At 45.5% G+C, this 27,760-nt stretch overlaps 1 protein-coding gene across 1 annotated transcript in view; it reads right to left on the reverse strand.

The window, feature by feature from the left end:
* Nucleotides 1-1,664: 1,664 nt before the first annotated feature.
* Nucleotides 1,665-27,760, reverse strand: part of LOC144503038 (serine/threonine kinase-like domain-containing protein STKLD1) — a 61,431-nt gene continuing 35,335 nt past the window's right edge. Inside the window, exons 12-17 of the mRNA XM_078227539.1 lie at nt 11,812-11,961; nt 9,625-9,753; nt 7,601-7,729; nt 5,562-5,702; nt 2,951-3,030; nt 1,665-1,781 (exon numbers count right to left, since the gene is read on the reverse strand). Of these exons, the coding sequence (XP_078083665.1) occupies nt 1,665-1,781; nt 2,951-3,030; nt 5,562-5,702; nt 7,601-7,729; nt 9,625-9,753; nt 11,812-11,961 (746 nt within the window). The remainder of the gene's footprint in view (nt 1,782-2,950; nt 3,031-5,561; nt 5,703-7,600; nt 7,730-9,624; nt 9,754-11,811; nt 11,962-27,760) is intronic.

Genomic DNA, 27,760 nt, shown 5'->3' on the forward strand with positions numbered 1-27,760 from the left:
CTGGTTGAAGGATAAATATTGGCCCAGGGTACTGGGAAAAATAATTTGCCCAATCCTTTTCAAATATGTTGGGGATCTTTTAAGTCTACCTGAGAAATCGGATGGTACTTAATCTTAATGTCTCATCTGATAGACGGTACCTCTGACAGCATGGTGCCCTCTCAGTACTGACCCTCTGACAGTGCAGCACTCCCTCAGTACTGATCCTCTGACAGTGCGGCACTCCCTCAGTACTGACCCTCTGACGGTACCTCTGACAGCATGGTGCCCTCTCAGTACTGACCCTCTGACAGTGCGGCTCTCCCTCAGTACTGATCCTCTGACAGTGCGGCACTCCCTCAGTACTGACCCTCTGACAGTGCAGCACTCGCTCAGTACTGACCCTCTGACAGTGCGGCTCTCCCTCAGTACTGATCCTCTGACATTGTGGCACTCCCTCAGTACTGACCCTCTGACAGTGCGGCACTCCCTCAGTACTGACCCTCTGACATTGTGGCACTCCCTCAGTACTGACCCTCTGACAGTGCGGCACTCCCTCAGCACTGACCCTCTGACAGTGTAGCACTCCCTCAGTACTGACCCTCTGACAGTGCGGCTCTCCCTCAGTACTGATCCTCTGACAGTGCGGCATTCCCTCAATTCTCACCCTCTGACAGTGCGGCACTCCCTCAGTACTGACCCTCTGACAGTGCAGCACTCCCTCAGTACTGACCCTCTGACATTGTGGCACTCCCTCAGTACTGATCCTCTGACAGTGCGGCTCTCCCTCAGTACTGATCCTCTGACAGTGCGGCATTCCCTCAATTCTCACCCTCTGACAATGTGGCACTCCCTCAGTACTGACCCTCTGACAGTGTGGCACTCCCTCAGTATTGTCCCTCTGACAGTGCATCTCTCCCTCAGTATTGTCCCTCTGACAGTGCGGCACTCCCTCAGTACTGATCCTCGAATAGTAAAGCAGTCTCTCAGTGCTGACCCTCCGACAGAGCAGCGCCCTCTTGGTACTGACCCTCTGACAGTGTGACACTCCCTCAGAGTTGATACTCTCAGCACTGCCACCGAGAGTGTCAGATTGGATCATGGTCTCGGGTTTCTGGTCTTTGATTTGAAGTGGAGATGCCGGCGTTGGACTGGGGTAAACACAGTAAGAAGTTTAACAACACCAGGTTAAAGTCCAACAGGTTTATTTGGTAGCAAAAGCCACACAAGCTTTCGAAGCTCTAAGCCCCTTCTTCACCTGAAGAAGGGGCTTAGAGCTCCGAAAGCTTGTGTGGCTTTTGCTACCAAATAAACCTGTTGGACTTTAACCTGGTGTTGTTAAACTTCTTACTTTGATTTGAACCCAGGACTTTTTGTCTTGGATCTTTTCCAGCTTCTGTTTGAAGCCGTCAAATGGACCTGTTTACAAAATAACGACGAGGAGGGAAAGTAAGCTTTCAGGATCTCGCCAAATCAGTGTGAACTTTCAGAGGGATTAGAGTTACTGTGCAGCATGGGTTGTGATGGTCACCAGTGCTGAATTGAATTGCTGTGTGTTTGGTGGTGACCAGACTGAGCACAGCTCAGACAGCAGCTTTTCTGCTGCTCGAGTGACTGACGATCGGTGATGGGCAAGAAGAGGTTAATCAGTACTGACAATTCCGAGGTCCCATTCATTGGTTTAATCAAAGCTCAATTTTAAATTCAACAGAGGCACTGGTGTTCTCGACTTCTTCATCCTGCGGGTTTGAGTCTGCTGCCTGCAGTTTTGAAAGTGTAGCATCCACCAAAGTGACAATGTCCTGAAGGGAGAGCGAGAGTGTCAGTGTGGTATGATTTGTTCCTTTTTCTCTCTCCCCCCCTCTCCATCTGCGTCTCTCACAACTTTTCCTCAACTTCCTCCTTTTGATGTTAGTGCTAAAGATTACTCTAACTATTCCTGATCCTGTCCTCACCACACCATGTGTCGACAGGCTATTCATTGGAATAAGAGGAGGCCACTTTAGCCCCTGAAGTCTGCCTCATCATTCTCTTACATCAGTGCTGATCTGAATCTCAATTAAAAACAGAAAATGCTGGAAATACTCAGCAGCTGTGGCAGTGTCTGTGGAGAGAGAAACAGTGTTAACATTTCAGGTAATGGACCTTTCATCGACCTGAAACACATTTTTTCTCTCTCCACATAAGCTGCCTGGCCTGTTGAGTATTTCCAATGTCTTCTGTTTTTTTATTTCAGCTATCTAACATCTGCAGTAGTTTGTTTTTGTATTAATTCCATTAATCGATGCTGCTCGGTATCCCCTAACAACATTGCCCAGTAAAAATCCACACATTTTGAATAGCTTGTGCCCCAGCTTTAGCAACCTCTTGGGTGAGAGTTCATTCCCTTTGAGTGAGGAAGTGCTTCCTGACAGCACACTGAACGGTGAGGCTGTAATGTTAAAGTTCTGCTCCCTTTGTTCTGGATTCTTAACCACCACCACCAAACCCCATCCCCCCCCCAATACAACAGAAGAAATAGTTTCTCTCTACCCTAATGTAAGCCTACTTGTGACATTAATAAATAAACTTTAAAACTACTGAATCTTTTATACCTCTCCATTAGATAACCCTTTAAATTTCTACATCTGAGAGGTTTCAGGTCTGTGCAACTTGTCATTATCATTTAACCCTTTTAACTCTGGTATCATTCCAGGAAATCTGTGCTGCATGTCCTCTGCTGGCTGTCTGAAAGAGTTATCCAGTTAGCTACCCCCAGCTCTACCCCACAGCCCTGCACTTTCTCCTTTGCAAGTATTTTAAAGTTATTTTTGAATCTGCTTCCACTGCCCTTTCAGGCAAGTACGTTCCAATCACAAATTTAGGGTAGGGATAACTGCATTCCCTGTGTCTGAGCTCAATGGTGATTCCAGCCTATCCGGGCTGCTCTGGAATATGGGATTGAAGGCAAATTCTCACACATTCCACTCACCTCGTTTGATGCAAATTTGATTTTGATTGCATTCAGTGTCACATCTAGTTTTTGGGAGATCAACTCAGGCAACACATCCTCTGAAACAGCAACAGTACCAACAGGAAGCAACTTTATCAATTAATGAAAAGACATTTCTATAGCATCAACTTCCCTCCCCTTATTCACTTTCTTATTCCCTACCTCACACTCCTCCTGCCTCAAACATTCACCTTCTTGACCCCACTCTCCTCCGTCCCCTACGACCCCTCTCCATCCCTCTACTCGATCTCCTCCTCCCACTCTCCTTCTTTCCCTACACTCTCTCTCCTTCTCTCCCACTCTCTCTGCTTCTTCCCTCACTCTCTCCCTCCTTCACACCCACTCTCCCTCCTTCTCCCCCACTCTCCCTCCTTTAGAGTCATAGTCAGGCAGCACAGAAACAGGCCCATCAGCCCACCATGTCTATGCTTACCATCAAATATCAATCTATACTAATCCCATTTACTAGCACTTGGACCATAGCCTACTATGCCTTGGCGATTTTAGCGCTTGCCCAGATGCTTCTTAAATGTTGCGAGTGTCCTGCTTTCACCATTCTCTTAGGCAGGGCATTCTATATTCCCATCACCCTCTGAGTAATAAAACATTTCCTCAGATCCCCTCTAAGTCACTTACTCCTCACCCTAAACCTGTGGCATTTAATCCGGACAAATGCGAGGTGATGCATTTTGAATGGTCTAATGCAGGAGGGAAGTATACAGTAAATGGCAGAACCCTTAGAAGCATTAACATACAGGGGGATCTAGGCATGCCAGATCCAGTTCTCTGAAGGTTGCAGCACAAGTGGTCAAGAAGGCGTACGGCTTGCTTGCCTGCATCGGTCAGGGCACAGAGTATAAAAACTGGCAAGTCATGTTGCAGCTGGAGAAAACTTTAGTTAGGCCACATTTGGAATATTCCATACTGTTCTGGTCACCACACTACCAGAAGGGTTTGGAGTGGGTACTGTAAAAGTTTACCAGGATGTTGCCTGGTCTGGAGGGTATTAGCTATGAGGAGAGATTGGACAAACTTGGTTTGTTTTCACTTGAATATCGGATGGCTGAGGGGTGACCTGATCGAAGTTCACAAAATGGTGAGAGGCATGGATAGAATGAATAGTCGGAGTCTTTTTCCCAGGGTAGAAATGTCAATTACTAGGGGATATAGGTTTAAGGTAAAAGGGGGAAAGTTTAAAAGAGATGGGAAAGGCAAGTTTTTTACATAGAGGGTGGTAAGTGCCGGGAATGCACTGGCAGAGGAGGTGGTAGAAGCAGATACAATAGCAACGTTAAGAGGCATCCTGACAGATACATCAAAAGGCAGGGAGTAGAGAGATAATGGACTGTGTAGAGATAAAAGATGTTTAGTTTAGAAAGGCATCATGTGTCAGCGCAGGCTTGGTGGGCTGAAGGGCCTGTTCCTGTGCTGTTCTTTGTTCTATGCCCTCTGGTCTGAGACACCTCCGTCATTGGGAAAAGATTCTTATGATCCACCCTATCTAGGCCTCTCGTGTGTTTACTTCTATTAGATCCCCCCTCAGCCTCCACTGCTCCAGGGAAAACAAACCCAGCCTTTCCAGTCTCTCTTCATAGCTGAAACTTTCCATCCCAGGTGAATCTCCTCTGCAACCTCTCAAGTGTAATCATGTACGTCCGATAGTGTGGCGACCAGAACTGCAAACAATACTCCATCTGTGACTTAACCAATGTTTTATAAAGTTGTACCAAGACCTCCCTGCTCTGATATTCTATGCCCCAGCTAATGAAGGCAACCATTCCATATGCCTTCTTCACCACCCAATCTACCAGTGCTGCCACCTTCAGGGAACTACGGACTTGTACATCAAGGTCCCTTTGCTCCTCAATACTCTGTAGGGACCTACAGTTCATTGTGTATCTCCTACCCTTATTAGACCTCCCAAAATACATCATCTCACACTTATCAGTATTAAATCCCACCCGCCATTCCTCTGCCCAACTTACCAGCTGATCAATATCAATCTGCAGCCTGAGACTATTTTCCTCACTAGTAACAAACCAACTTTCATGTCATCTGCAATCTTACTAATTATAACTTCTATATTTACACCCCATTCATTAATGTATATAACAAGCAGCAAGGATCCCAGGCCTGATCCCTGTGGTACACCATTGGTCACAGGTTTCCAATCACAAAAGCAACCCTCCGCCATCACCCTCTGCCTCCTATTAACAAGCCAATTTTGGATCCCATTTACCAACTTGCCTTGGATCCCACGGGCTCTAACCTTTTGGACCAGCCTTCCATGTGAAACCTTGTCAAAGGTCTTACTGAAGTCCATGTAAACCAACTGCTCTATCCCCCCCCATCTCTCCTTCTCTCCCATTCTCTCTCCATCTCATCCATTCTTTCTCTCTCCTCTCGCTCTGTCTCCTTTTCCCCCATCTCTCTCCCCTATACTCCTCTTCCACCTCACTTTTCCCCTTAGATGTCCACTCTCCCCTCTAACTATCTTGCCGAATACCCTCCCCTCTCTCCCACCCCATTCTCTTCTCCACACCTCTTTTCCCACTATATTGCCCTCCACAATCTATAGGTGAGAACTCACCGTACTGCACCATCTCTAGAAACACCATGCAGATATCCTGCACCACCTCAGGGTCAGTGAAATGTTTATGGTAACTCTCAATGATCAGGGCCAGCCCATCTCGATCATACTCTGGCACCAGGATTCGGAATGCCACGAGCTCTGAAAGGGAGAGAATGTAAGCTGGTTAGATTGGAAAAAAAGACAGGCTAGGTGTCAGATCCCTCATTCCCTTGTCACTGACTCTCTTGGTTTATACAGTAAGAGTTTTAACAACACCAGGTTGAAGTCCAACAGGTTTATTTGGTAGCAAACCAATTAGCTTTTGGAGCGCTGCTCCTTCGTCAGATGGAGTGGAAATGTCATTTCCACTCCATCTGACGAAGGAGCAGCACTCCGAAAGCTAATGGTATTTGCTACCAAATAAACCTGTTGGACTTTAACCTGGTGTTGTTAAAACTCTTACTGTGTTCACCCCAGTCCAACGCCGGCATCTCCACATCATCTCTTGGTTTATGTCAGCATACCACCTCCTCCATCCACATTCATGTTGAAATTTTTCAAAAAAATCTAAGTGCCAAACAAGCAAGGAAACAGTAGAGTGTCAGACTCGTTTTTTTGGAGAGTTTGAAACTGCAATCTTATGGCACTGCGCAGGTGCCCTGATCTCCCAGTACTGGAAGATCCCTGCCGCCCACTCCCTCCGAACACCCCCATAACTCCACAGACACCACCACCCCCTCCCCACCCACAGACATTGCCCCGCCTGCAGAGTTCCTTCCCTCCTCGATCGCCAATTAAAGTAACATTTATTTATTAGTCACAAGTAGGCTTACATTAACAATGCAATGAAGTTACTGTGAAATTCCTCTAGTCACCACATTCCGGCACCTGTTCGGGTCAATGCACCCTAACCAGCATGTCTTTCAGACTGTGGGAGAAAACTGGAGCACCTGGAGGGAACCCATGCAAACGCGGGGAGAATGTTCAAACTCCACACAGACAGCCACCCAAGCTGGGAATCGAACCCAGGCCCCTGGCGCTGTGAGGCAGCAATGCTAACCACTGTGCCACTATGCTGCCCATGCACGGGTGGCACAGTGGTTAGTGAGGGGATTACCCCCCTTCTGCAGAGTTCATTAATGATTGCATTCAGTTCCATTACTCAGATACTGATGCAGTCCATGTTCAAATGCAGCAAGACCTGCACAACATTCAGCTTGGGCTGACAATGGTAACACAGTGGTTAGCACTGATGCCTCACAATGCCAGGGACCTGGGTTCGATTCCCGGTTTGAGTCACTGTCTGTTTGGGGTCTGCACGTTCTCCCTGTGTCTGCGTTGGTTTCCTCCCACAGTCCGAAAGACGTGCTGGTTAGGTGCATTGGCCATGCTAAATTCTCCCTCAGTGTACCCAAACAGGCGCCGGAGTGTGGTGACTAGGGGATTTTCACAGTAACTTCATTGCAGTGTTAATGTTAGTCTACTTGTGACACTAATAAAAAAATCTTAAACTTATATGAACATTCGCACCACACAAATGCCAGGCAATGACCACCTCCAACAAGAGAGAATCTGACCATCACCCCATGATATTCAATGCCATCACCATCTTTATCAGCATTCTGGGGGTTAGCATTGACCAGAAATTGAAGTGAACTAGGCATATAGAGCAGGTCATAGGCTGAAAATCCTGCGGTGAGTAATTCACCTCCTGATTCACCAAAGCCTGTCCACATTGTACAAGGCACAAGTCGGGTGTGATGGAATATTCCCCACTTGCCTGGATGGGAGCAGCTCCAACAACACTCAAGAAGCTCAACACCATCCAGGACAAAGCTGCTTGATTGGCATCCCATCCACAAACATCACTTCCTCCACCACAGTAGCAGTAGTGAGTACTATCTACAAGACTCCTTCAACAGCTCCTTCCAAACCCATAACCTCTACCCTCTAGAAGGGCAAGGGCAGTGGATGCAGGGGAACACTATCACCCGCAAGCTCCTGTCATGAGTTTTAACCTGTACCCACTGAATCAAGAGCTGATCTCTAACTCGTACCTGACATTCGAATTAAGCTGGTTAGAGCAAAGCAGATATTTTTTACAATGGTTTCCTTTCGCAGGTGGAGTTCAAATGCTTCAATTAAAAGCAGAGTGATATCCTCTAATTGCTCATCATTCAGGTACTCTGCGAAGAGAACATCAGCATATCAGTGCACAAATCACCGTACCACTGAGTCATGCAAACTGGCAAGATGCAGAGGCTGCATGATTGGGCTGATATGCAGCTGCTATGTCCACTGCAGTTAGAGACATGCAGTGAGTTGCTGCAAACACAGAAAACACATGGGTATGTGCACACACGGACCGAGACACGGTTTATGCATACAGTCTTAAATACATAGGTTTATGCACACAGACTGGGACACGTGGTGGATATGCGGACACGCAGACTGAGACATCCAGAGGCTGCGTACACATGGACTGAGACACATTGCCGAACACTGTGCAGAGATTAATAGAATAATAGAAAGGTTGAATAGGTTAGGACTTTATTCCCTGGAGCGTAGAGGAATGAGGGGAGATTTGATAGAGGTGTATAAAATTATGATGGGTATAGATAGAGTGAATTTGATAAGGTCCCCCATGGTCGGCTTATGATGAAAGTAAGGAGGTGTGGGATAGAGGGAAAGCTGGCCGATTGGATAGGTAACTGGCTATCTGATCGAAGACAGAGGGTGGTGGCGGATGGAAAATTTTCGGACTGGAGGCAGGTTGCTAGCGGAGTGCCACAGGGATCAGTGCCTGGTCCTCTGCTATTTGTGATTTTTATTAATGACTTAGAGGAGGGGGCTGAAGGGTGGATCAGTAAATTTGCTGATGACACCAAGATTGGTGGAGTAGTGGATGAGGTGGAGGGCTGTTGTAGGCTGCAAAGAGACATAGGTAGGATGCAAAGCTGGGCTGAAAAATGGCAGATGGAGTTTAACCCTGATAAATGTGAGGTGATTCATTTTGGTAGGACTAATTTAAATGTGGATTACAGGGTCAAAGGTAGGGTTCTGAAGACTGTGGAGGAACAGAGCGATCTTGGGGTCCATATCCACAGATCTCTAAAGGTTGCCACTCAAGTGGATAGAGCTGTGAAGAAGGCCTATAGTGTGTTAGCTTTTATTAACAGGGGGTTGGAGTTTAAGAGCCGTGGGGTTATGCTGCAACTGTACAGGACCTTGGTGAGACCACATTTGGAATATTGTGTGCAGTTCTGGTCAACTCACTATAAGAAGGATGTGGAAGCGCTGGAAAGAGTGCAGAGGAGATTTACCAGGATGCTGCCTGGTTTGGAGGGTAGGTCCTATGAGGAAAGGTTGAGGGAGCTAGGGCTGTTCTCTCTGGAGCGGAGGAGGCTGAGAGGAGACTTAATAGAAGTTTATAAAATGATGAAGGGGATAGATAGAGTGAACGTTCAAAGACTATTTCCTCGGGTGGATGGAGCTATTACAAGGGGCATAACTATAGGGTTCGTGGTGGGAGATATCGGAAGGATATCAGAGGTAGGTTCTTTACGCAGAGAGTGGTTGGGGTGTGGAATGGACTGCCTGCAGTGATAGTGGAGTCAGAAACTTTAGGAACATTTAAGCGGTTATTGGATAGGCACATGGAGCACACCAGGATGATAGGGAGTGGGATAGCTTGATCTTGGTTTCAGATAAAGCTTGGCACAACATCGTGGGCCGAAGGGCCTGTTCTGTGCTGTACTGTTCTATGTTCTATCCCAGGGTGACTGGAGCACCAAGTCTGGGAGTGAGCTGAAAACACACACTCTTACCCTATTATACTCTAATTCTCATCTTTATTTATTACATATTTTGTTATTTTGCTCAGCAAGTTTTCTTTTCATTCCTCAAGGTTTTTTTAAAAATTCATGTTTAGTGTTGTGCCAAACATTACCTTTTTGAAATTTGCTTATCGGCCTTGAGTGAGAAATGTGGCCCCCACGCAAAAAGGTTAGACAAGTCTGTACTAATTTATGTTTGTTACATATATTTACATGCCGCGTTGTGACTGGTTTCTTGCACTCACCATGTACGGACAAGGCCCACACAGCTGCGCTGGCTGCATTTACCACGTCACCATTCTGGATGTGCTTCTCCAGGACCTGCAGAACAACCTGCAGTGAATCTTCCAACTTTGCGATTTGCGCATTTTCCTCTAAAGGAAGTGCACCAAGAGGAACAAAGTTACACAGTGGACTCCTCTCTGACCAGCTCTGACTGCCTGAGGTGAGAGCATGTTTGCAGCCGCTGAGCCCCTCTCTGCTGATGGGGTACCAGCCATGGTAGCACTCTCACCTCAGAGTCAAAATATCAAGTGTTCAACCCCCATGCTAGAGCCACAAGCACGAGGTCCAGGCTGACACAGTGTGGTAGTCAAAACATTAGAACCTGACCCTTCAGGAAGGAAATTAAAAAACATTTCCAAGCAATAAAGGGTGGTAGAAGTTTGGAATGCTTCTGCAAACAGCAATGATGCTAGATCTGTTGTTAGTTTTACATCTAAAATGGACATATTTCTGTTGTTAAAATTAGAGGAATATGGGACAGTGGAGGACATGTGAAGTTAGACTGCAGATCAACCATGATCTCACTGAATGATGGGACAGGCTTGAGGGGCTAAATAGCCTCCTTCTGGTGATAAGTTCCTGTGAGGGATTGCTGTCTGTCCTCCCAGGTCAAAGTTCTCTTCAGTATCTTGTGTTAATTCATTCCGAAGCCACTGGTGAAGTAGGAAACCAGAAGGCAATATTTTACTTCAGACTAGAATTATTTACAGAATGCAACATTTCAAATGCTTTCTCCCGAACCAACATCCAGAGTCCCAGAGGTCTTCCTTTATCAAACTAACAAAATAAACTAATTAAATGGACAGTCCCTTAAAGGGGCACCAGAACAAAAAAAACATGTACTTTTGAAGGAAGCTTATCGAATTAAAATTAAAATGACATTCTGGGGCTGATCCCATAGAATCCCCGCAGAAAGAAGCTATTCAAGCCTTTGGGTCTGCACCGATTCGCCAGGGAGACGACCGGCCACAAACATAACCACAGATGAGGGGCAGACAGTCTGATCAAAGTACTTTATCAATCAATGCCCTCCACGTGTATATCCTTAACCTCAAAAATACATTTAACATACCATTAATATCTTGGCCAATATTATCCATCAATGAGCATCACTAAGAAACGGATTATCCAGTCATCATCCAGAGTGCCTGGAGATAAAGGGAGTGGCCCTGAAGGAGTTTTGGGGTGGAGCAGTGGGGGGACTGGAGCCGAGAGGGAGCATTAACATTAGGCAGCAAGGTGGAAATGTGTTCCGGAGAATTTCTTCGACCAGCATGTTCTCAGTCCAACTAGGAAGGAGCGTTGCTGGATTTGGTGCTGGGGAATGAGGTGGGCAAGTAAACCAGGTGTCTCTGGGGGAACACTTGGGTAAGAATGATCATCATATCATGCGGTTTTGGACAAGATGAAGGAACAATCTAAAGTAGAACTTCTAATTTGAAAGAAAGTGAATTTCAGCTGGATGAGAGAGGATCTCACCAGGGTCAAATGGAACCAAAGACTGTCATAAAATACCTTAATGGATTAATGGGTGTTCTCTAAGGGTCCTTAATAACCCAAATCACTTGAAGCTTCTCAAACAGCAATTAGGGAGCGGCAATAAATTCTAGCCTTGTCAGCAAGCCCCACATTCCAAGAATGAATTTTAAAAAAGGAATGACATATTGCCTTGATGGGGGTGCAGTGCAGATTCTGCGGATTTATACTGGAACCAAAGGATTAAATCGCAAGGACAGATTACACAGACTAAGTTTGTATTCTCTTGTGTGTAGATCAATAAGGGGTTATCTAACTGAGATATTCAAATTGTTCAAGAATTCAGAAGGGTAGATAGAGAGAAACTATTTCCTCTGATGGGGGCAGAACCTTAAAATTAGAGCCAGAGGTGGTTCATGGGTGATGTGAGGAAGCACCTCTTCACACAAAGGGAAATCTGAAACTTTCTCCCCCAAAACGCTGCTGAGGCTGGGGGCCGTCCAATAAAGATTGCAAAACAGATGTTGATGATCTTCTTTGGTAAGAATTATAGAATGAAGAGAGGTAAATGGGAGTTGAATAGAGATCAGCGGTGATGTAATTAAATCTCCCTCATACTTATCTAGCATCCACTCCTATCTCAAATAACAGTTAACAGGACAAAGACTCACGGTTGAGCATAAGACCCGATAAAGCACCACAGCAGGGAATGCAGATATGGCTGTTGTCAATGTAAGTTCTCAAGGTCTTCATGATTATCTGAATTCCATTAGCCTTCCCAATCAGTATTCCAGATGCTTCTGTGGAAAGGCAAACAATTTCTAAAAAATTGTTTGAAAATTTATTCAGAAAAAAACTAGCAGTTCGAACATTCTAAATTGAATGAACACCAGGCCACAAAGCCTGTGTCTCCAATGTTCTGTCAAAACAATCTTAAAGCTCCCTCCCTAACAGCACTGTAGACATACTGATGCCAGATGAACTGCAGTGGATCAAGAAGACGGCTCACCATCACCTTCCCAAGGACAATTGAGGATGGGCAATAAATGCCAGCCAAGCCAGTGACACGCACAACCCAAGAATTAACAAAAAGCATAGCGTTAGATACAGAGTGAAGTTCCCTCTACACTGTGTCCATCAAACACTCCCAGGACAGGTACAGCATGGAGTTACATACAGAGTGAAACTCCCTCTACACTGTGTCCATCAAACACTCCCAGGACAGGTACAGCATGGAGTTACATACAGAGTGAAGCTCCCTCTACACTGTGTCCATCAAACACTCCCAGGACAGGTATAGCATGGAGTTACATACAGAGTGAAGCTCCCTCTACACTGTCCCCATCAAACACTTCCAGGACGTTGTCTCCAAGGACTTTAGCAAGGCTTTTGACAAGGTACCGCATGGTACCTTATTGTATAAGGTTAAATCTCACGGGATCCAGGGTGGGATAGCCAATTGGATATAAAATTGGCTCGATGACAGAAGACAGAGGGCGGTTGTAGAGGGTTGTTTTTCAAACTGGAGGCCTGTGACCAGCGGTGTGCCTCAGGGATCAGTGCTGGGTCCGGTTATTTGTTATTTATATTAATGATTTGGATGAGAATTTATGGGCATGGTTAGTAAGTTTTCAGATGACACCAAGATTGGTGGCAGAGTGGACAGTGAAGAAGGTTATCTAGGATTGCAATGGGATTTTGATCAATTGGGCCAGTGGGCTGATGAATGGCAGATGGAGTTCAATTTACGTAAATGTGAGGTGATGCATTTTGGTAGATCGAATCGGGGCAGGATCTACTCAGTTAATGGTAGGGCGTTGGGGCGAGTTATAGAACAAATGGATCTAGGAGTACAGGTGCACAGCTTCTTGAAAGTGGAGTCACAGGTGGACAGAGTGGTGAAGAAGGCATTCAGCATGCTTGGTTTCACTGGTTAGAACATTGAATACAGGAGTTGGGACGTCTTGTTGAGGTTGTACAAGACATTAGTGAGGCCACACTTGGAATACTGTGTACAGTTCTGGTCACGCTATTATAGAAAGGATGTTATTAAACAAGAAAGAGTGCAGAAAAGATTTACTAGGATGCTACTGGGACTTGATGGTTTGAGTTATAAGGAGAGGCTGAATAGGCTGGGACTTTTTTCCCAGGAGCGTAGGAAGCTTAGGGGTGATGTTATCGAGGTATATAAAATAATGAGGGGCATTGATAAGGTAGATAGTCAACATCTTTTCCCAAAGGTAGGGGAGTCTAAAACCAGAGGGCATAGGTTTAAGGTGAGAGGGGAGAGATACCAAAGGGTCCAGAGGGGCGTGAGTGTGAGTGTCTGGAACGAGCGGCCAGAGGCAGTAGTAGAGGAGGGTACAATTTTGTCTTTTAAAAAGTATTTGGACAGTTACATACAGAGTAAAGCTTTCTCCTCACTGTCCCCATCAAACAGTGCCAGGACAGGTACAGAATGGGGTTAGATACAGCTCCCTCTACACTGTCCCCGTCAAACACTTTCAGGGCAGGTTCAGTACAGGTTAGATACATAGAACATAGAACAGTACAGCACAGTACAGGCCCTTCGGCCCACGATGTTGTGCCGAGCTTTATCTGAAACCAAGATCAAGCTATCCCACTCCCTATCATCCTGGTGTGCTCCATGTGCCTATCCAATAACCGCTTAAATGTTCCTAAAGTGTCTGACTCCACTATCACTGCAGGCAGTCCATTCCACACCCCAACCACTCTCTGCGTAAAGAAGCTACCTCGGACATCCTTCCTATATCTCCCACCATGAACCCTATAGTTATGCCCCCTTGTAATAGCTCCATCCACCCGAGGAAATAGTCTTTGAACGTTCACTCTATCTATCCCCTTCATCATTTTATAAACCTCTATTAAGTCTCCCCTCAACCTCCTCCACTCCAGAGAGAACAGCCCTAACTCCCTCAACCTTTCCTTATAAGACCTACCCTCCAAACTAGGCAGCATCCTGGTAAATCTCCTCTGCACTCTTTCCAGCGCTTCCACATCCTTCTTATAGTGAGGTGACCAGAACTGCACACAATATTCCAAATGTGGTCTCACCAAGGTCCTGTACAGTTGCAGCATAACCCCATGGCTCTTAAACTCCAACCCCGTGTTAATGAAAGCTAACACACTTTAGGCCTTCTTCATAGCTCTATCCACTTGAGTGGCAACCTTCAGAGATCTGTGGATATGGACCCCAAGATCTCTCTGTTCCTCCACAGTCTTCAGAACCCTACCTTTGACCCTGTAATCCACATTTAAATTTGTCCTACCAAAATGAATCACCTCACATTTATCAGGGTTAAACTCCATCTGCCATTTTTCAGCCCAGCTTTGCATCCTATCTATGTCTCTTTGCAGCCTACAACACCCCTCCACCTCATCCACTACTCCACCAATCTTGGTGTCATCAGCAAATTTACTGATCCACCCTTCAGCCCCCTCCTCTAAGTCATTAATAAAAATCACAAAGAGCAGAGGACCAAGCACTGATCCCTGTGGCACTCCGCTAGCAACCTGCCTCCAGTCCGAAAATTTTCCATCCACCACCACCCTCTGTCTTCGATCAGATAGCCAGTTACCTATCCAATCGGCCAACGTTCCCTCTATCCCACACCTCCTTACTTTCATCATAAGCCGACCATGGGGGACCTTATCAAATGCCTTATTAAAATCCATGTATATGACATCAACTGCCCTACCTTCATCAACACACTTAGTTACCTCCTCAAAAAATTCTATCAAATTTTTGAGGCACGACTTGCCCTTCACGAATCCGTGCTGACTATCCCGGATTAATCCGCATCTTTCTAAATGATCGTAAATCCAATCCCTAAGGACCTTTTCCATCAACTTACCAACCACCGAAGTAAGACTAACCGGCCTATAATTACCAGGGTAATTTCTATTCCCTTTCTTAAACAGAGGAACAACATTCGCCACTCTCCAATCCTCTGGCACCATCCCCGTGGACAGTGAGGACCCAAAGATCAAAGCCAAAGGCTCTGCAATCTCATCCCTTGCCTCCCAAAGAATCCTAGAATATATTTCATCAGGCCCAGGGGACTTATCGACCTTCAGTTTATTCAAAACTGCTAGTACATCCTCCCTCCGAACATCTACTTCCTCCAGCCTATTAGCCTGTAACACCTTCTCTTCCTCAAAAACATGGCCCCTCTCCTTTGTGAACACTGAAGAAAAGTATTCATTCATCACCTCTCCTATCTCTACTGACTCCATACACAAGTTCCCACTACTGTCCTTGACCGGCCCTAACCTCACCCTGGTCATTCTTTTATTCCTCACATAAGAGTAAAAAGCCTTGGGGTTTTCCTTGATCTGACCCGCCAAGGACTTCTCATGCCCCCTCCTAGCTCTCCTCAGCCCCTTTTGCAGCTCATTCCTTGCTAACTTGTAACCCTCAATCGAACCATCTGAACCTCGTTTCCTCATCCCTACATAAGCTTCCTTCTTCCTTTTTACAAGACATTCCACCTCTTTTGTGAACCATGGTTCCCTCACTCGGCCATTTCCTCCCTGCCTGACAGGGACATACCTATCAAGGACACACAGTATTTGTTCCTTGAAAAAGTTCCACAGACTAAGGTTCCCCCACACTGCTCCTGTGTCGGTGTATATAAGGAAAGTGTTTTATAAACTGTGTTTGTCCATTGTTAGCTGGAACATGATAATATAGTGGTAGTGAAATATGCATTGTGAGGCATTGTTGGTTTAGGTCCTGGGAAATAAGATGGGACAATTAAATCAAACATCTGAGGGGGAACACTTGGGTAAGAGTAATCATTGTCTTATTACATTAGTAATGGAGAAGAGCAAGGAACAATCCAGGGTAGAATGTGAAAAAGGACTAACCTCAATCGGACAAGAGAAGATACCAACAGGAAGAAATGTAACAGAATAACAGGTGATCTTTAAGGAGATGTTTCAGATTCAGGCTGGGTACATTCCAACAATGGTGATAAGCAAGGGAACCAAAGTTGGGGACCCCTTCAATGATGAATGAGATAGATAACATCATGAAGTCAGGCAAATTCTTGTAGTAAGAACTAGGCCGAATACAGTTAGTTTGAGAGAGGAAGTGAAGAGGAAAATAAGATTGGCAAAGAGAACATAAGAATAGAATGGCTGTTAATATAAAAGTCATGTCACATGTGCTCTGCTTGAAGGCAAGTCCTTGGATCATTGTCTGCCGGTGCTTCATCCCTGAGCTGTTTTCTTGGCTCTCGGGAAGGGTAAGGAGGCAGGTACCAAATCTATATCAGCTGGAATGGGAATCAAACCCATGCTACTGGTATTATTCTGAAGTGCACAATAGCCATCTAGCTAACTCGCCCCCTCCCCCAGTTACCATAAAAAGAAACCCAGATGGTTAGTTTGCAGAAGTTAGGGTTTTTCTCTTTGGTAGAAAGGAAATTGGGGAGAAAATTGATTGAGGCATAGATGATTATGACAGATTTAGATAAAACAGGTAAAGAGAAACTGTTTCCATTAGTTGGTGGTACAAGGACAAGGCGACACAGATTTCAGGTTTTGGGCAAGAGATACAGAGGGATGTCATGGAGTTATAGAGTGGTACAGTGCAGAAAAGGCCCTTCGGCTCATCGAGTCTGCACCAACAATAACTACCACTAAAGTCGCACTAATCCCATTTTCCAGCACTGGTCCCATGTTCCCCACAGATGTTATGATATTTCAAATGCTCATCCAAATACTTTTTAACGGTTGTAAGGTTTCCGGCCTCCACTACCTTCCCAGGCAGCGCATTCCAGATTCCCATCACTCTCTGAGTGAATTTTATTTTCTCAAATCCCCTCTGAATCTCGTTCCCCTTGCCCTAAAACTATGCTCCCTCGTGATTGACCCCTCAACCAAGGGGAACAGCTGCTTCCTTTTCACCTTGTCCATATACCTCAATCATGTCCCCCCCTCAGCCTTCTCTGCTCTAGAGAAAACAATCCAAGCCTATCCAGTTCCTTCTTATAGCTCAAACGCTCCATCCCAGGCAATATCCTACGTACCCCCTCTAATGCAATCACATCTTTTCTCTCGTGAAGTAACCAGAACTACGCACAGTACCCCAGCTGTGGCCTAACCAACGTTCTGTACAGCTCCAACATTACCTCCTTGCTCTTATAGTCTAAAATATGACTGATAAAAGCAGGTGTCCCATATGCCTTCTTAGCTATCCTATTTGCCTGCTCTATCACCTTCAGGGATCTATGAATAAGTACCCTAAGATCCATCTGTTCCTTTGAGCTTCCAATGTCCTGCCATTCATTAAATACTCACTTGTCTTGTTACTTCTTGCAAAATGCATCATCTCGCACTTATCAGGGTTAAATGCCAACTGCTATTGTTCTGCCCATCTGACCAACCCTGTTAAATACCATCTGCCACTGTTCTGTCCATCTTCCTGTAGCCTATGATCTGGAAAGGCGATGGCCTAGTGGGATTATCGCTAGACTATTAATCCAGAAACCCAGCTAATGTTCTGGGGACGTGAGTTTGAATCCCGCCACAGCAGATGGTGGAATTTGAATTCAAAAAAATAAATCTGGAAATAAGAATCTACTATGACCATGAAAATATTGTCAATTGTCGGAAAAACCCATCTGGTTCACTAATGTCCTTTAGGGAAGGAGTTCTGCCGTCCTTACCCGGTCTGGCCTACATGTGACTCAAGAGCCTCAGCTCCTACTCTGACCAAGGCCACAAGAAACTACAAAGGGTTGTGAACATGGTCCAGTCCATCACGCAAATCAGCCTCCCATCTGTTGACTCCAACTACACTTCCCGCTGCCTTGGAAAAGCAGCCAGCACAGGACCCCATGCACACCCACTTCCACCTTCTTCCATCGGGAAAATGATACAAAAGTCTAAGATCACATACCACCGGAGTCAAGAACAGTTTCTCTCATGTTGCCATCAGACTTCTGAATGGACCTACCTTGCATTAAGCTGATCTTTCTCTACGCTCTAGCTGTGACTGTAACACTACATTCTGCACTCTCTCCTTTCCCTCTCCCCATGTACTCTATGAACAGTATGTTTTGTCTGTATAGCGTGCAAGAAACAACACTTTTCACTGTATCCAATACACGTGACAATAATAAATCAAATCAAAGTGGTTGACTCTCAACTGCCCTCCAAGGGCAGCTAGTGATGGGTGATAAACGCTGACCAGCCGGTGAGGCCCGTGTCCCAGGAATTAATAAAAACAACAACCGTCTTCCTCACTATTAACCATCCGACCAATCAAACCATCTGCAAACTTGTCATTCCCACACATTTTCATCTATTTCATTTATGTATATAACAAACAATAAGCGTCCTAGAACTGAACCTTGTGGTACACCACTGGATACGGCCTCCAGTCACTCAAACATAGAAACTAGAAGCAGGAGTAGGCCATTCGGCCCTTCAGGCCTGCTCCGCTATTCATTTTGATCATGGCTGATCATCAATATCCTGATCCCCCTCTTCCCCCCCATATCCCTTGATCCCTTTAGCCCCCAGAGCTATATCTAATTTCTTCTTGAAATCAGACAACGAATTGGACTCAACCACTTTCTGTGGGAGTGAATTCCACACATTCACCACCCTCTGGGTGAAGAAATTTCTCCTCCCCTCAGTTCTAAAAGGTTTACCCCTTATCCTCAAACTATGATCCCCAGTTCTGGATTCCCCCATCATTGGGAACATTCTTTCTGAATCCACCCTGTCGAACCCTGTTAGAATTTTATAAGTTTCTATGAGATCCCCTCTCATTCTTCTAAACTCCAGTAAATATAATCCTAACTGATTTAGTTCCTCCTCACATGACAGACCTGCCATCCCAGGAATCAGCCTGGTAAACCTTCGCTGTAGTCCCTCTATAGCAAGGACATCATTCCTCAGATAAGGACACCAAAACTGCACACAATACTCCAAGTGTGGTCTCACCAATGCCCTACACAATCACAGCAAAACATCCCTTTTCCCAGAACTCAAATCCTCTCGCTATGAAGGCCAACATACCATTTGCCTTCTTTACTGCCTGCTGTACCTGCGCACGCTTACTTTCAGTGACTGATGCACGAGGACACTAAGGTCTCGCTGAGTATCCACCTCTCTCAATTTACACCCATTTAAGTAATAATCTGTCTTCCTATTATTGCTACCAAAGTTGATAACGTCACATTTATCCATATTATACTGCACCTGCCATGCAGATGCTCACATACTCAGCCTGTCCAAACGGCACTGACGCATCTCTGCATCCTCCTCACAGCTCACCCTCCCACCCAACTTTGTATCATCTGCAAACATGGAGATAATACATTTAGTTCCCTCTTCCAATCCCACTAGTCACTGCCTGCCAATCAGAAAAAGACCTATTTTTGCTTCCTATCTGCTAACCAGCTTTCTATCCATCTCAAGACATTACCTGCAATCCCATGTGCTTTAACTTTACATCGTCGTGTATTATGTGATTCCTTGTTGAAAGCCCTCTGACGGTCTAAATAAACCACATCTACTGGTTCTCCTCGGTCAACTCTACGAGTTAAATCCTCAAAGAATTCCAATAGATTCTCAAGCATGATTTCCCTTTTGTAAATCCATGCTGACTTTGTCTGATTATACCACTGCCTTGCAAATGCTGAGTTATGAAATCCTTGATAATGGGCTCTCGCAACTTCCCCAGTACCGACGTTAGGCTCACTGGTCTATAGTTCCCTGTTTTCTCTCTACCTCCCTTTTTTGAATAGTGGGCTCACATTAGCTACCCTCCAATCTGTAGGATCCAGTCCAGAGTCCAAAGATTTTTGAAAAATAACCACAAGTAAAGAACAAAGAACAAAGAAAATTACAGCACAGGAACAGGCCCTTCGGCCCTCCAAGGCTGCACCGACCATGCTGCCCGACTGAACTAAAACCCCTACCCTTTCGGGGACCATATCCCTCTATTCCCATCCTATTCATGTACTTGTCAAGACGCCCCTTAAAGGTCACTACCTCCCCCGGCAACGAGTTCCAGGCACCCACTAATCTCTGTGTAAAAAATCTGCCTCATACATCTCCTTTAAACCTTGCCCCTCGCACCTTAGACCTGTTCCCCCTAGTAATTGACTTTCACCCTGGGAAAAAGCTTCTGACTATCCACTCTGTCCATACCTCTCATAATCTTGTAGACTTCTATCAGGTCGCCCCTCAACCTCCGTCGCTCCAGTGAGAACAAACCAAGTTTCTCCAACCTCTCCTCATAGCTAATGCCCTCCATACCAGGCAACATCCTGGTAAATCTTTTCTGTACCCTCTCCAAAGTCTCCACATCCTTCTGGTAGTGTGGCGACCAGAATTGAACACTATATTCCAAGTGCGGCCTAACTAAGGTTCTATAAAGCTGCAACATGACTTGCCAATTTTTAATATTCCGGCTGATGAAGGCAAGCATGCCGTATGCCTTCTTGACTACCTTCTCCACCTGCATTGCCACTTTCAGTGACCTGTGTACCTGTACACCCAGATCCCTTTGCCTAGCGATACTCTTGAGGGTTCTGCCATTTACTGTATATTTCCTATCTGTATTAGACCTTCCAAAATGCATTACCTCACATTTGTCTGGATTAAACTCCATCTGCCATCTCTCCGTCCAAGTCTCCAACTGATCTATATCATAGAACATAGAACATAGAAAGCCACAGCACAAACAGGCCCTTCGGCCCACAAGTTGCGCCGATCACATCCCCACCTCTAGGCCTATCTATAGCCCTCAATCCCATTAAATCCCATGTACTCATCCAGAAGTCTCTTAAAAGACCCCAACGAGTTTGCCTCCACCACCACCGACGTCAGCCGATTCCACTCACCCACCACCCTCTGAGTGAAAAACGTACCCCTGACATCTCCTCTGTACCTACCCCCCAGCACCTTAAACCTGTGTCCTCTCGTAGCAACCATTTCAGCCCTTGGAAATAGCCTCTGAGAGTCTACCCTATCCAGACCTCTCAACATCTTGTAAACCTCTATCAGGTCACCTCTCATCCTTCGTCTCTCCAGGGAGAAGAGACCAAGCTCCCTCAACCTATCCTCATAAGGCATGCCCCCCAATCCAGGCAACATCCTTGTAAATCTCCTCTGCACCCTTTCAATGGCTTCAACATCTTTCCTGTAATGAGGTGACCAGAACTGCGCGCAGTACTCCAAGTGGGGTCTAACCAGGGTCCTATAAAGCTGCAGCATTATCTCCCGACTCCTAAACTCAATCCCTCGATTAATGAAGGCCAGTACGCCGTACGCCTTCTTGACCGCATCCTCCACCAGCGAGGCCGATTTAAGAGTCCTATGGACCCGGACCCCAAGGTCCTTCTGATCCTCTACACTGCTAAGAATGGTACCCTTCATATTATACTGCTGCTTCATCCCATTGGATCTGCCAAAATGGATCACCACACACTTATCCGGGTTGAAGTCCATCTGCCACTTCTCCGCCCAGTCTTGCATTCTATCTATGTCTCGCTGCAACTTCTGACATCCCTCCAAACTATCCACAACACCACCTACCTTGGTGTCGTCAGCAAACTTACCAACCCATCCCTCCACTTCCTCATCCAGGTCATTTATGAAAATGACAAACAGCAAGGGTCCCAGAACAGATCCCTGGGGCACTCCACTGGTCACTGACCTCCATGCAGAGAAAGACCCCTCCACAGCCACTCTCTGCCATCTGCAGGCAAGCCAGTTCTGGATCCACAAGGCAACAGCCCCTTGGATCCCATGCCCTCTCACTTTCTCAAGAAGTCTTGCATGGGGGACCTTATCGAACGCCTTGCTGAAGTCCATATAGACCACATCCACCGCTCTTCCTTCGTCAATGTGTTTGGTCACATTTTCAAAGAACTCAACCAGGCTCGTAAGGCACGACCTGCCCTTGACAAAGCCGTGCTGACTACTTTTGATCATACTAAACTTCTCTAGATGATCATAAATCCTGTCTCTCAGGATCCTCTCCATCAACTTACCAACCACTGAGGTTAGACTCACCTGCTGTATCCTCTGATGGTCCTCATCGCTATCCACAAATCCACCAACCTTTGTGTCGTCCGCAAACTTACTAATCAATCCAGTTACATTTTCCTCCAAATCATTTATATATATTACAAACAACAAAAGTCCCAGCATTGATCCCTGAGGAACGCCACTTGTCACAGCCCTCCATTCAGAAACGCACCCTTCGACTGCTACCCTCTGTCTTCTTTGACCCAGCCAGTTCTGTATCCACCTTGCCAGCTCACCTCTGATCCCATGCGACTTCACCTTCTGCACCAGTCTGCCATGAGGGACCTTGTCAAAGGCCTTACTGAAGTCCATGTAGACAACATCCACTGCCCTACCCTCATCAATCATCTTTGTTACTTCCTCGAAAAACTTGATCAAGTTCGTGAGACAAGACCTCCCCTTCACAAAACCATGTTGCCTCTCACTAATACGTCCACTTATTTCCAAGTGGGAATAAAGCCTGTCTCGAAGAATCCTCTCCAATAATTTCCCTACCACTGATGTAAGGCTCACCGGCCTGTAATTACCTGGATTATTCTTGCTAACCTTCTTAAACAAAGGAACAACATTGGCTATTCTCCAATCCTCTGGGACCTCCCCTGTAGTCATGATGTGGAGATGCCGGCGTTGGACTGAGGTAAACACAATAAAAAGTTTAACAACACCAGGTTAAAGTCCAACAAGTTTATTTGGTAGCAAAAGCCACTAGCTTTCGGAGCCTTAAACTTTAGCTTTAAGGCTCCGAAAGCTTGTGGCTTTTGCTACCAAATAAACCTGTTGGACTTTAACCTGGTGTTGTTAAACTTCTTACTGTGACCTCCCCTGTAGCCAGTGAGGATACAAAGATTTCTCTCAAGGCCCCAGCAATTTCCTCCCTTACCTCTCTCAGTATTCTGGGGTATATCCCATCAGGCCCTGGGGACTTGTCTACCTTAATGTTTCTCAAGAACCCCAATACCTCCTCCTTTCTGATCTCAACATGACTCAAACTATCTACACACCCTTTCCCAGACTCATCATCCACCAAGTCCTTCTCTTTGGTGAATACTGATGCAAAGTATTCATTTAATAGTTCGCCCATTTCCTCTGGCTCCACACATAGATTCCCTCCCTTGTCCTTGAGTGGGCCAACGCTCTCCCTGGCTACCCTCTTGCTCTTTATATATATATAAAAAGCCTTGGGATTTTCCTTAATCCTGCTGGCCAATGCTTTTTCATGACCTCTTTTAGACCTTCTTATTCCTTGCTTAAGTTTCTTTCTACTTTCCTTGTATTCCATACTTGCTTCGTGTGTTCCCAGCCTCCTAGCTTTGACAAATGTTTCCTTTTTCTCTTTGACTAGGCTCACAATATCTCTCGTTATCCAAGGTTCCCAAAACTTGCCATACTTATCCTTCATCCTTACAAGAATGTGCCGATCCTGATATCAACTTACACTTGAAAGCCTCCCACATGCCAGATGTTGATTTGCCCTCAAACATCTGCCCCCAATCTACATTCTTCAGTTCCTGCCTAATATTGTTGTAATTAGCCTTCACCCAATTTAGCACCTTAACGTGAGGACTACACTTATCTTTATCCATCAGTACCTCAAAGCTTACTGAATTCTGGTCACTGTTCCCCAACTGCTCCCCTAGTGAAACATTGACCACCTGGCTGGGCTCATTCCCCAATACCAGGGCCAGTATGGCCCCTTCCCTAGTTGGCCTATCTACATACTGTTTCAGGAAGCCCTCCTGGATGCTCCTTACAAACTCTGCCTCATCCACAGCCCTGGCACTAAGTGAGTCCCAGTCAATATAGGGGAAATTAAAATCTCCCACCACAACAACCCTGTTACTTTTACACCTGGCCAAAATCTGCCTACATATCTGTTCCTCAATCTCCTGCTGGCAGTTGGGCGGCCTATAGTAAACCCCCAACATTGTGACTGCACCTTTCCTATTCCTGAGCTCTATCCATATTGCCTCGCTGTATGAGCCCACCGAGGTGTCCTCCCGGAGCACAGCTGTAATACTCTCCTTAACCAGTAGTGCAACTCCCTCAACCCTTTTACATCCCCCTCTATCCCGCCTGAAACATCTTTATCCTGGAATGTTAAGCTGCCAATCCTGTCCTTCCCTTAACCAAGTCTCTGTAATGGCAACAACATCGTAGTTCCAAGTACTAATCCAAGCTCTAAGTTCATCTGCCTTACCTGTTACACTTCTCGCATTCAATCCACCCCCAGACCCTCTCTGATTAGCAATCCCACCCTGCCTGCAGTTTCTCTGAGTCTTACTGGCCCGACTCTCTGGTTCCCCTTCAGCTAAATCACGTTTGCTTTGGTTCCCACCCCCCTGCCAAACTAGTTTAAATTCTCCCGTGCAAACCTCCTGGCCAGAATATTTGTGCCCTTCCAGTTTAGATGCAATTCATCCTTCTTGTACAGGTCCTATCTGCCCCGGAAGAGACCCCAATAGTCCAGATATCTGAAACCCTCCCTCCTACACCAGCTGTTTAACCACGTGTTGAGTTGCACTATCTTCCTATTCCTAGCCTCACTGGCACGTGGCACAGGGAGTAATCCTGAGATTACAACCCTCGAGGTCCTGCTTTTTAATGGGTCTACTATTTCCAGGGCCACTTCCTTAAGTACTCTGGGATGAAGATTATCAGGACCTAGAGATTTATCCATCTTCAATCCCATCAATTTCCCCAAAATAATTTCTCTACTAATGCTGATTTCCTTCAGCTCCTCACTGAAACTTGTTTCTCTCAGAACTTCTGGTACATTATTCATGTCTTCCTTTGTGAAGACAAAAGCAAAGTACGAATTTAATTCCTCAGCCATTTCTTTATTCCCCATTATGAATTCTCCCCTTTCTGACTTGAGGCTTACATTCGTTTTTGTCAATCTTTTTCTCTTTACATATCTATAGCTTACTTTCACACTCTATTTTTTCCTTCTTAATCAATCCCTTGGTCTTCCTTTGCTGAATTTTAAACTGCTCCCAATCCTATTGTTTTTTCTTGTAAGCTTCTTCCTTGAATCTGATACTATCTCTAATTTCCCTTGTAAGCCTTGGTTTGGCCACAATTCCCTCCCCACTCTTGCGTCAAACAGGAATAAACAACTTCTGGAGTTCACCTATTCGTTCTTTAAATGCCTGCCATTGGCTGTCCATTATCTTTCCTTTCAATAATGTTTCCCAGTCCATCATGGCCAATTCATGCTTCATATCATCATAGTTACCTTTATTGAGATTCAGGACCCTTGTCTCAGAATCAACTACATCATTATCCACCTTGACAAAGAATTCTACCGTATTATGGTCACTCGTCCCCAAGGGTTCTCTCACAACTAGATTGCCAACTAATCCTTTCTCATTGCACAACACCCAGTCCAAGATGGCTGGTTCCCTTGTTGGTTCCTCAACATATTGCTCCTGAAATCCTTCCCAGATACACTCGGAAACTCCTCCTCAACTGTACTGTGACTAATTTGACTCTCCCAATCTAAATGCAGATTATTATCGCCCATAATCACAGATGTTCCTTTAACACATGCATGTCTGATTTCCTGTCTAATTCTCCCACCACCCCCACCAATGTTTTTGTCCCTAGTTGTTTCTTAATTTGACCCATACAGGTTCCACATCATCTATGCTAATATATTTCCTCAATATCGTATCATAAGACCATAAGACATAGGAGCGGAAGTAAGGCCATTCGGCCCATCGAGTCCACTCCACCATTCAATCATGGTTGATTTCAACTCCATTTACCCGCTCTCTCCCCATAGCCCTTAATTCCTCGAGAAATCAAGAATTTATCCATTTCTGTCTTGAAGACGCTCAATGTCTCGGCCTCCACAGCCCTCTGTGGCAATGAATTCCACAGACCTACCACTCTCTGGCTGAAGAAATTTCTCCTCATCTCTGTTCTAAAGTGACTCCCTTTTATTCTAAGGCTGTGCCCCCGCGTCCTAGTCTCCCCAGCTAATGGAAACAACTTCCCTACGTCCATCCTATCTAAGCCGTTCATTATCTTGTAAGTCTCTATCAGATCTCCCCTCAACCTCCTAAACTCCAATGAATATAATCCCACGATCCTCAGACGTTCATCGTATGTCAGGCCTACCATTCCTGGGATCATCCGTGTGAATCTCCGCTGGACCCGCTCCAGTGCCAGTATGTCCTTCCTGAGGTGTGGGGCACAAAATTGCTCACAGTATTCCAAATGGGGCCTAACCAGTGCTTTATAAAGCCTCAGAAGTACATCCCTGCTTTTGTATTCCAAGCCTCTTGAGATAAATGACAACATTACATTTGCTTTCTTAATTACGGACTCAACCTGCAAGTTTACCTTTAGAGAATCCTGGACTAGGACTCCCAAGTCCCTCTGCACTTTAGCATTATGAATTTTGTCACCGTTTAGAAAATAGTCCATGCCTCTATTCTTTTTTCCAAAGTGCACGACCTCGCACTTGCCCACGTTGAATTTCATCAGCCACTTCTTGGACCACTCTCCTAAACTGTCTAAATCTTTCTGCAGCCTCCCCACCTCCTCAATACTACCTGCCCCTCCACCTATCTTTGTATCATCGGCAAACTTATCAATATCATCTTTAATCAACAATGCACCACCACCAACTTTTTCTTTCTACCTGTCCTTCTTAAAAACTGAATAGCCCTCAAGGTTCTGTTCCCATCCTTGGTCACCTTGGAGCCATGTCTCCGTAATGCCAACTATATCATACCCCTTTACATTTATATGTGCAACTAATTCATTCATTTCAGCCTTCTACCATCACCCTAACCTTTTGTGTCCTGTTACTGAACCAGTTTCAGATCCATCTCACCAGGTTTCCCTGAATTCCATGTGCTTCAACTTCTCAATCAGTCTCTCACGTGGGACCTTGTCAAAGGCTTTGCTAAAGTCCATATAAACCGTATCAACTGCACTTCCCTCATCCACACACTCAGTCACATTTTCAAAACATTCCATCAGGTTTGTTAGGCATGACCCCCTTCTAACAAAGCTATGCTGACTATCTCTAATGAATAGATAGCAGAGACTGATAGCCAGGTTCCGCACACATGAGGACGGCCTCAACCGGGATATTGGGTTCGTGTCATACTATCTGTAACCCCCACAACTTGCCTGGATGGGCAAAATCTCACTAGCTGTCCTTTTGGAGACAATACACATCTCTTTAACCTGTGCTTAATGCTCCCTCCACTCACATTGTCTGTACCTTTAAGACTTGATTAGCTGTAAAGACTCACATTCCAATCATTATTCATGTAAATTGAGTTTGTGTCTTTGTGCCCTGTTTGTGATCAGAACTCCCACCCACCTGACGAAGGAACAGCCTGTTCCGAAAGCTAGTGGCTTTTGCTACCAAATGAACCTGTTGGACTTTAACCTGGTGTTGTTAGACTTCTTACTGTGTTTACCCCAGTCCAACGCCGGCATCTCCACATCAATATCTCTAATGAATCCATGCCTTTCCAAGCAGAGATTAATTCTCTCCTTCAGAATATTCTCCAATAGTTTCCA

Source organism: Mustelus asterias, chromosome 13 (assembly GCF_964213995.1).
Source record: "Mustelus asterias chromosome 13, sMusAst1.hap1.1, whole genome shotgun sequence".
Taxonomy (NCBI): Eukaryota; Metazoa; Chordata; class Chondrichthyes; order Carcharhiniformes; family Triakidae; genus Mustelus; species Mustelus asterias.